The 10,543-nt window shown below is 44.8% G+C and overlaps 1 protein-coding gene across 2 annotated transcripts; it reads left to right on the forward strand.

Moving 5' to 3' along the window:
• Positions 1–65: 65 nt before the first annotated feature.
• On the forward strand, positions 66–10,543 carry ankrd13a (ankyrin repeat domain 13A). 2 transcript variants are annotated; one of them, XM_079750941.1, is made up of 15 exons: positions 66–359; positions 645–780; positions 1,140–1,264; positions 1,378–1,423; positions 1,824–1,967; positions 2,194–2,383; positions 3,672–3,738; positions 3,847–3,928; positions 4,026–4,087; positions 4,174–4,304; positions 5,118–5,275; positions 6,493–6,624; positions 6,967–7,127; positions 8,484–8,548; positions 8,727–10,543. In XM_079750941.1, the coding sequence occupies exons 1-15, from the start codon at positions 258–260 to the stop codon at positions 8,917–8,919; spliced, it is 1,794 nt and encodes a 597-aa protein (XP_079607067.1). In that variant the 5' UTR covers positions 66–257; the 3' UTR covers positions 8,920–10,543. The 2 variants fall into 2 exon arrangements, with proteins under 2 accessions (XP_079607067.1, XP_079607068.1); XM_079750942.1 differs by lacking the exon at positions 8,484–8,548.

The raw sequence follows: 10,543 nt of genomic DNA on the forward strand, positions 1-10,543 counted from the left end.
CCTCGCGTATAATTAAAAACACCCCTACTGTAATAAACCAGTCTTGACACTTCCTTGTTCAAAAGTTTTATTTAGAGGAAGCCCTGGAGTAAAGTTGGTCACCGAACCGGTTAGCATACGTCGATGTCAATGTTGTGGACCACCCAGAAAAGCCTTCCTTTGAGTTTTACTTTTGAGAATAAGCCCAGGATGAGGCAGTCTCTCAGATGGACCTGGCTGTGAGCCGGCTCGTACTCTCAGACGCATAAAGGAGGAGGATGACAGCCGCTAACGTTAGCGAAGACACAAGGGAGAAGTTCCCCTTGCATTCTTCGGTCTGGGAGAACGACTACAGGAGTTTGGAGAGAGATATAGCACAGGTTTGTCAATATCTATTTGTATTGAACATAGTCATAGTCTATTTATTGAAACGACGTACATTAAACCGAGAATTAGCTACTTTGTTCCCCTACAGCCGTCAAACTAACGTAGGCCATCCATCACTGTGGGCGCTCCGCATTGGAGGCAGCCGAGACTTGACATATGTTCAGGGCATAAAGGGCGTTCACGTATCTGTCGTCGGACAATCCGTGCAGTATTATGTACATTAAACTTTCCGTGAGGCATACTGTCGTCATGTTGTGATGTGCTTGTCATTTTTTCAGAATGACGTGGAGACGGTGGATCCGCGGGGCCGGACGCCGCTTCACCTCGCCGTGTCCCTCGGTCACCTGGAGTCCGTGCGGGTCCTCCTCCGCCACGGTGCTCAAGTGACCAAAGAGAATGCTAATAATTGGACAGGTATGCTGGGTTTCCTCGGCCTGACAAAGTGAAACCTATTCGAAAAGGCGTGTTGTGTTTGCCAGAGCGAATAAAACATGAGCTCGCAGAATTGTTCTTGGGTTTACTCCTTTATTTACGTGTCAGTGTTCATTGCAATTTTATCAGAAAATGGCACGTTTTCACCACCATATAGTTGATAAAAAAGTTGATGCAGAACTAGATCATTCTCTAGTCTAGTCCTAACTTAACCCAGAGAAAATGTGTTTATGGGATCACTCTGCAGTGATCCCATAAACACATTTTATTTTTATTTCTCATAAGATCTGAGCTAAATCCTCTCCTCCTGTTTGATCTTATGATGTGTTGCGTGTCTACAGCCCTACAGGAGGCAGTCAGCACGGGCGACCCAGAGATGGTTCAATTGGTCCTCCAGCGTAGAGACTACCTCAAGGCCTCCACTGCCCTGGGAGGGGTGCCCGAGCTTCTGTCCAAGATCAGAGAGGTCAGGCTTTACAACCCGCCCCTAATGCTAACCTCACTATACTACCTCTCCCTGTCATTTATCTGGTCACTTAAGAAAAAGCAATCATTGCATATTCCTGTTTTGTTCCACAGTCGCCTGATTTCTATATGGAAATGAAGTGGGAGTTCACCAGTTGGAGTAAGCTCTTTTTTTTCCCTCTCATCTCCATGGATCCATGGTAGGCTTGGTGGATATTCCAGTTATCGGAATATCCGGTGGCCATCAGGGTTTCCCTATAAAAGACGACAAAGCCCTCAGCTGGGGTTCCTGGAGGTTTAAAGCCTCCAAGACAAGCTTTAGTTGAAACTAGCGGGGAGATGCCATGGGAACCCTACTATAAGTTGTTCATAATGCTTTTATGACTTCGGTTTTTATGTTCGTCTTTTTTTTCCTTTTTTTGTAATGAGTAACTATTCCCTGTAAAGCTAGATGACCCATTCCAAGGCGTTATCTCTTGTTCCGATACATTTGTAAATGTATTTAGCTGAAGGACCTTGCTCTCCCAATTTCTAACACCTCTGTGTGATTCATTGCACAGTCCCGCTGGTGTCACGAGTCTGTCCGAGTGACGTGTGTCGCATCTGGAAGAGTGGGGCCAGCCTGCGGGTGGACGCCACCCTCTTGGGCTTCGAGAACATGACCTGGATCAGAGGGCGTCGCAGCTACATATTCAGAGGAGAGGGTACGCGCATGTCTGACTGTCTGTGTGTCTGGCCTCATTTCCTTACAATTCTCTCTCCCCCCCCCCCCCCCCCAGTCCAAACCAACCTACTTTCAACATAAGATACGATTAATTAGCTTACTTATGATTTTCAATGTCTTTCTGTGTCACCCGTTATACTTTGATGCGGTCTGATTTGTTCAACGTCTTTGTCTTCCTTTTCTGTCCCCGTCTCCCTGTGTTGCAGATGCATGTGCAGAATTGATGGAGGTGAATCACGACGATGAAGTTGTGGACACGGAGCGCTTCAACATCTCCCAGGAGATAGAGGAGGTCACGCTGGATTCAATGCAGCCCGCCCAACAGGAGGTGGCCAAGCGTCTGACCACGTCTATCGTGAACACCTACTTGGATACCAAGGACATTGCCTTTGAAAGGTCCTTTTCCTTTTGCCCTGTTTAAACAAAAAGTTACAGCTAGTCTCTCCTCCAGTATTATTATAGTGTTATACATTATGGGTCTTATCATCGACACAGCTTTTATATTATTAGCTTGCTTGCTTTTGCTGCAACTACTACAGTGAGTTATAAATGGGAACAGTTAGTACGAACGCTCTAGTTATAATCTCTCATCCCCTGGGTCAAGTTTATTCAATTTAACAAGTTCCAGGGCTAGCATCTAGCCCCTAGAACTGTATCGGGCCTGTGAAAATATAGTGCAGTTGTGTTGGCGTAGATTGGGCAAACTCAGGTATTCAAATCTAAATGCAACATTTGAATGCTTTGTTTAATTATTTTTCTAATGGAGAAAAAAAAATCTATATCTATAAAATGTCGTCTTTGTTGGATGAATTACCATTTGTTAGATTTGTAGTTGGATATTCAAACACTATTTGAATATTCTGGTAGCACTTTCACAGCTGCTGTCCAGTGTGAGGATACACAAGCCTTTAACCCTCCGGCCATAGGGCCGTAAATGAAGAAGGATTTTAATAATGTACATGTTTAGCATCTATTTCTTAGTCCAAAAGACACCAAAAGCTCTACCTACCAGCAATAACGTCTTGGTTTTTTCGTAAACATGAATAGAACAGGTAGCAATGTTATCTTTTTATGTCGATCCGTCCCACACAGTGGCGTCTGTGTGATGTATCACCGGGTAAATAGAACTAGTCCTGCCATCAAATATATTCAAAACTTTAATGTTCAAACAACCAATTTGCTTTGTGATAATTAGATAGGCCTACTCACAAAGGTTTGGGCTGCATTGAATCTCTGCCATAACTAAGTTGAACTCAGACTGATGAGTGGATCAAGATATTGTTGTTTTGTTATTTTGCATTATTTGTTTTACTAATGAAACCATTTTAGAAATGAAACGAAACAATTAGTTGATTTTAAAAACGTGAATTTACAGCAGTGGTCTCTGCCTGCTAAGTTCCAGGCAGTAAAAGATAAGCATTATGAATGTACTTTTTTCTTTCAAATATTAAGCATGCTATTTTACACAAATATTGTTGTGTTTTAAGGGGCTTTTTATAAACTAAAAAATACAGTAAAGACTGAAGTAATGGTAATTAAATACTCTAAGGCTAGCATATGTCCAGCAATTGCACTTAACCATTGCTTCCAATGGTTCTTATTGGAATAGGTGGAATTGTTCTCGTGTCATTGTACCAACAATTGCATTCATTCATACTCGTTCATTCTTGTATTTTCTTAACAGAAATAAGGCTGGGATTTGGGGATGGAGAACTGACAAAACGGAAATGGTCAACGGATTTGAATCAAAGGTTGGTATACGGCAGATCTTCACATTATTCACTACCTTTCAATATTATTGCTTGCAACCGGTTTTGGTAGGTCGGCTGGCATGACCCACCTGGCTGCTGTGTTGGCAGGTTTTCAGTGTCAACAACGTGAATGTGATCATCCGCACGCGCACAGAACACCTCACCGACGAGGAGAAGACCAGGATAAAAAGTTAGTGCTGCCCTGTTTTGATACATGGGGTTCAAAAAATACCTTTGTGTAATTCTTGTTGGACCAGGAGGAACATAAATCGGTTCTTCCCTACTAGGTGAGAGGAACGTGCTGGAGTCACTCCTAGGGACGGTGGAGCAGCACATTAGTGCCCAGGGGGTAAGCTAGACCAAGCACCTTCTAACCTTCACTGCACATAGGGTTCACCGCTGATCTGAACGGGTCTGGGCTCTCTGACCCTGCAGGATCTGACTTTGGAGTATGCCACGGCCACCAACCCTACCGCCATCACTCCAGAGGAATACTTTGATCCAGACTTTGACCTGGAAGACCGAGACATCGGCCGGCCTATTGAGCTGAGCATCCGGACGCAGAAGTGAGCAAACATGTTCTTGTGTTCTTCTGGCTGTTTTTGATATTGGTTTCTCATATTAACTACCCTATATATGATGTATACCTATCATTATTTTTGATTGGCTTTCCTTGTATTGGCTTACTCTTCTGTGTTAGCTGACCTAGTGCTAGCCTACTCTTTATATTGGCTATGTCTCAATTGTTATGAGGCATCATAGATGCGTGGCAATTCTAGTGTACTAGAACCGTCTAATTTATGTAGTAAGCACAGTTGATAAACTGATCGGCTACTTCTTCAGGCGGATAACCCCCATGTTCCCATGTGCACCACTCTCCTTTTTTAAATGGCAAACTGCGTGTAGTTTTATGAATGTGACCTTTTACTTCACAGCTTGTATGTATTTACATAATGGACGATACGATGACGTCTACTTTATTAATCCTAGACGGGAAATGTTCACATGAGGCTGTGTCTTTCATGCAATCATTTCCCAAACTAATGCTGAATAAGGAACATTCCTCTGTATCAAGGTGATAGGGAGCCTAGGTATCTAGCATGCATTGTGTTTGCCTACCTGGTGTAGTTGCAGGCTATTCGCTTAATCTTTATCGTTCTTTGTTTGTATACCTTACACTTTATAATGTGTTGCCTTGTATTATCCGTTTGTTTATGCATTCCCCTGTCTGAATCACCTTACCCTTCACAGTGTCTTTATAATCCCTAGTCGTTGTTGACCTCCTTCCTTTCCATGGTTCTCCTATCCTAGCCATCACACGTCCTGCCTATGAGTGACACTCACGGAGCTATGTGTCTCCCCATGTGGCCCTTCTGCAGGTTTAAGGGCACCTTGTGGATGAGCGAGGAGCACCCGCTCTCCCTGGTGGAGCAGGTGACCCCGATCATAGACCTGATGGCGCGCACCAGCTCCCACTTTGCCCGCCTGCGGGACTTCGTCACCCTCAACTTCCCCCCTGGGTTCCCTGTGAAGATAGGTACTCACAGGATCAGGCGTGGTGTTGGAGTAGTGGGGAGGTTTAAGGGGAGGGTTCTTCTGTGATGCATGTTCCAAAGCTGGGATTTTATCCTCTGCATGCCCACTGTCATGTTGCTATCAAGATCGTTTTTCTATTGATCCTCTCTATATTTAGTAGTATAATCATTATTCTGATGAGGGTCGTGGGACTCAAGGAGATGAGGGGGACATTCTTGGTACTTGACTTGCGCTTTATTAGCGCAAACTTGCATAGCTTTTGAATGCGCTGTGCATGCCTTTTGTAGGTTGAACAGCAGATGGCAGCCTCATGTGCTATCAGCAACTGCAAGGTTTTCAGAAGAAACACACTGGTGTGGTGTGCACAGGTTGCAACACTATTGCACTTGCTAGTCGGCACTGCTAATACTAGTTGGTTAAAGGCTTTTTCTTCTTTCTATTTTTACCTTGGGAAAAGCATATCCCCCGAGAATAACGGAGGACAATCACAACTGAAATATGCGTGTATATGATATATATAACCTATGGTAAATATAACCTATGGTTATATTTCAGGCGTATACCTGTCTTAACTTGAGTGTTAGTGAATAGCGTCTTGTTTGCCCACGGCTAAATAAATTAAATTGGCAGAAATAAAAGAGGCACGCTCATTGTATCAAGTGTCATGACAGACACAGATTATTTTGATTTGTCCAAGCTCATTTTAATTGGGATTTAACTATAAAAATATCAGATAAAGTATTTCAAATGGCTCTTTAATAAAGTTTTCCGACCATGTTTGGCCATGGTTTGCTATGTACTGAATTTTGACTGATTGCTATGCCAGGGAAATGAGTCTTGACGAAATGAGCCACAGTAACATCCCTCATCTAGATGGCACTAGTGTAGGAACCTTGGAAACGATTATGCACTTCAATGTGGACTTATTTAGTTGCATTATCATATTAATAACTAATTGAGCTATAAAAGGCTCATACTACTCCATTAACAATCAAAAGAGAGGTTGAAGATTGCATTGACCTTATTTTCATGACAGAGGTCTACCCAGACACCCATCCCCAATAATCTTTACATAAATGTATAAAACATGGCGGATATTAATAGTTAAAAAAAGGATGTAGAGGAACAAGGTACAAAAATCCTTACACCACGATTTGCGATTGCCCGCAAACACCTTCACCTTAAACAGCTGTCTATTGTTTTTCTTCCGCCCCTCAGAGATTCCCCTGTTCCACGTGCTGAACGCCAGGATTACCTTTGGCAGCGTCAACAAGTGTGGCACAGAGGAGCAAGTGAGCACTCCCGACGCCGTCTCGCCCACGCCCTCCTCCGAGGGCGAGGAGGCTGCAGGTAGGACTGCTGCTGGCTCCACACTACTGCTGGATGGCTGAGGTTACTGCAGACGTTTTATGATTGAATGTTATTAAGTTATTGGTGAGGGAACTGGATTAACAAGGTTGAAAATATGTTAAGTTTAATTTGATATCTTTGAACCTTTTTTTTTGAAGTTTATTTTAATAATGGAACATCTCAGGACTCTGATAAAAGTGTTACGTTCTGTTAAAGGGGGAAATGTACAGGACAGGCATATTAAATATCAATAAAAAAAATGAACTGGAACATTATGTCTATACACAATGGTAGCAGAGTAAAGTGAAGTGGTCACACTAACATCACTCACCTCTCCGCTAGCCCCGCCCCTCTTCCAGGTGTGCCCGTCCGTGTTCGAGGTGCCTGGCCACTATCGGCACCGCGGAGGCAGCCGCCACACCCCCGCGTCCAACCAGGACGAGGAGCTCCTCCAGTACGCCATCCACCAGAGCCTCATGGAGACCAGAGGGACGCCTGGCCAGGTAGGAAAGAGTGAATGGTGAACAGCAGTGAAGGGTGACCAGTGGATGGATGATGAACAGCAGTGAAGGCTGACCAGTGGATGGATGATGAACAGCATTGAAGGGTGACCAGTGGATGGATGATGAACAGCAGTGAAGGGTGACCAGTGGATGGATGATGAACAGCAGTGAAGCGTAACCAGTGGATGGATGATGAACAGCAGTGAACGGTGACCAGTGGATGGATGATGAACAGCAGTGAAGCGTGACCAGTGGATGGATGATGAACAGCAGTGAAGCGTAACCAGTGGATGGATGATGAACAGCAGTGAAGGGTGACCAGTGGATGGATGATGAACAACAGTGAAGGGTGACCAGTGGATGGATGATGAACAGCAGTGAAGGGTGACCAGTGGATGGATGATGAACAACAGTGAAGGGTGACCAGTGGATGGATGATGAACAGCAGTGAAGCGTAACCAGTGGATGGATGATGAACAGCAGTGAAGCGTAACCAGTGGATGGATGATGAACAGCAGTGAAGGGTGACCAGTGGATGGATGATGAACAACAGTGAAGGGTGACCAGTGGATGGATGATGAACAGCAGTGAAGGGTGACCAGTGGATGGATGATGAACAGCAGTGAAGCGTAACCAGTGGATGGATGATGAACAGCAGTGAACGGTGACCAGTGGATGGATGATGAACAGCAGTGAAGCGTGACCAGTGGATGGATGATGAACAGCAGTGAAGCGTAACCAGTGGATGGATGATGAACAGCAGTGAAGGGTGACCAGTGGATGGATGATGAACAACAGTGAAGGGTGACCAGTGGATGGATGATGAACAGCAGTGAAGGGTGACCAGTGGATGGATGATGAACAACAGTGAAGGGTGACCAGTGGATGGATGATGAACAGCAGTGAAGCGTAACCAGTGGATGGATGATGAACAGCAGTGAAGCGTAACCAGTGGATGGATGATGAACAGCAGTGAAGGGTGACCAGTGGATGGATGATGAACAACAGTGAACGGTGACCAGTGGATTTATGATGAACAGCAGTGAAGGGTGACCAGTGGATGGATGATGAACAGCAGTGAAGCGTGACCAGTAGATGGATGATGAACAGCAGTGAAGGGTGACCAGTAGATGGATGATGAGTTTAAAAGTGGATGACTGGTGAACACTGAAAAAAAATCTTATTATAATCCGCAGTGGATGAATGGTAAATTGCTGAATTGTGAGTGAATGAATGATCAGGCAGTTGGACTCGTTTCTCTACAGCTGTAAAGGCTGGTGTATAGCCCATATATGTATTGAGTGAGGCTTCAAACGTTTAAGTGCTGCTGTGGCCGTGGTATTTCTGACCGTACAGGATGTGGCCTGGGATGATTCTAATGGAGACTCCGCTAACACCATGCTCAGCAGCCAAAGTGACAGGTATGACCAGCGGGCGGCACCCGCTACATTCTCGTCCACATCGGTGTTCACAATCGCAAATTTGTCACACGATCAATTCGTTTTTTTTTCATTTGTGCATGCCTTCTTAATCTTGCATACACTAACACATCCTGAATGCATTGTGTTTAACCGTTCCTTCCCACCCTTGCTGTTCCAGGAGTCTCCCGGAGGGGGCGCTGACGGACTACGGAGACACGTCCAGCCCGGCCAGCTCGGGCTCCAGCCCAGAGGCGGAGCTGCGGCTGGCCATGGAGCTGTCGGCCAGGGCCCTGGAGGAGGAGGAGACCAGGAAGAAGCAGGAGGAGGAGGAGCTGCATAGGACACTGGAGCTGTCGCTCATCGAGAAGTGAATCCTAACTCCGATGCCCGCCCACCCTTCTCTTCCGCGATATAACCATGGATACTTTCCGGAGCAAGCAACCGCCACACCTCAACCTATAGCTTCCCAAGCCGCTACTAAGATCATCTATGCAAACTAAATTCTCTGTTTTAAACCAAACGGGTGCTTAATGCACAGGCAGCGACCCCCCCCCCCCTTATCTCTGAGAGCTATTTTTGGTAAGAACACGCTCCTTTATATATATATATATATTTATATCTTCCATGTGATAGATACTTCCTTATACACAAGCGTGATTCGGGTAGCCCTATGAGATGATTTTGTATGGGTTTTTATTTGTTGTGCTTCATGAAGCAAACTCGTCGTTGGCCGAGTCTTGGGTCACAGCCAGGTCTTAATATGAAGGGTTTACCATCCAGGGGTGAATGTATCCACACACCATCCAAGGCCAAGGTGTTACCAAGTCCTGGTTATCTCAGGGTTTCATTCTCCCAACATCCACGTCCGTTTGGTACCTGGTAAAGGGAATGGGGGGTGCAGACGCGGCGCGGGTCACAGTTGGGATGTGGTTCTGTGTGTTTGGGGGTTTCTTCAGAGCAGGGTCAATACTGATGAATGATCATTAGGAGCTTTTGGGATTGGGGACAGCATGTTGCATGGCCATAACCCTGAACACTCTGACTGAGGTTAGCAACGGGGGTAATTGTTGAATATTGGTATTGTAGTAGGAGAGAGGCTGCCTGTCTTTTTTTGGTTTTCATTCCCCCCCCCCCTTCTAAATGGTTTAAGCAGTGGTTCCCCACCTTTTTTCGTGGCCGTGACATTTCCAGCCCTGAAAATGTTTGCAACCCAAACTTTAGCTTTTGTCTATCAGCCTCCACATCAATTGGTTACTGCGATGTTAATGCATCACATCGCTCTATTACACAGTAAACACTGTGTACTGTAGTAGTTTCCTCATGGCTACGAATCATTAGTGCGGTCATCTATGCAGGGGTCTGTGGGAAAAAAGAAAATCATCAAACATCTATAGCTTATGCAAGCAATCTCCTGCTACACCATATGCATATCAGGGGACCAAAGTTGGGTTGCGACCCCAAGGTCGGGAACCACTGGGCTAAGGTCTTGACAATAGGAGATGGAATCGAATAAGTCCTGGCTCTGGTTAGGCTAAATTCAATGAGCAGCTTAATAGACTACATGACCTTTAACTAGTCTACTGCTAATGTTGCCACTAAAAAAGTTGAGGGATGTGGCACTGACAGTTGTGTTCTCAAGGCCACTGAAATGAAAACCTTTTTCAAACTACCGTGGTGTTACAAGATGACTTCCCGGTAGCCATGTGCCAGAAAGTTAACACGACCCTAGCGGTTTAACCGAGTGATGCTGGAAACGTTAACCACTTAACAAAGGACTCTACCAGAGTCTGCATTGTGTTTGTCTTTAGGGAAGGCGGTGTGTAAAAAGTTAACCCTAATAACTATTTTTGCCAAACTTGTCTAATTTGGTGGGATTTTTTTAATGCTCAAAGTAACTGCTGCAACTTTTTTCTTTTCTTTCAGTTTTTTTTACATTTAAAAAGATTCATTGTCCTGTTTTATTGTTATTTTTATTAAATGAAAGCACTTTATTCA

The sequence above is a fragment of the Pollachius pollachius genome, assembly GCF_949987615.1.
Source record: "Pollachius pollachius genome assembly, chromosome: 1".
In the NCBI taxonomy this organism is placed as follows: domain Eukaryota; kingdom Metazoa; phylum Chordata; class Actinopteri; order Gadiformes; family Gadidae; genus Pollachius; species Pollachius pollachius.

What these genes read in the sequence shown, in the direction of transcription:
- ankrd13a (XM_079750941.1), top strand. Translation starts at nt 258, where the DNA reads ATGACAGCCGCTAACGTTAGCGAAGACACAAGGGAGAAGTTCCCCTTG. An exon ending in GAATGCTAATAATTGGACAG is followed by an intron (nt 781 to 1,139) that starts GTATGCTGGGTT and finishes GCGTGTCTACAG; the next exon opens with CCCTACAGGAGGCAGTCAGC. An exon ending in GGAGAAGACCAGGATAAAAA is followed by an intron (nt 3,929 to 4,025) that starts GTTAGTGCTGCC and finishes CTTCCCTACTAG; the next exon opens with GTGAGAGGAACGTGCTGGAG.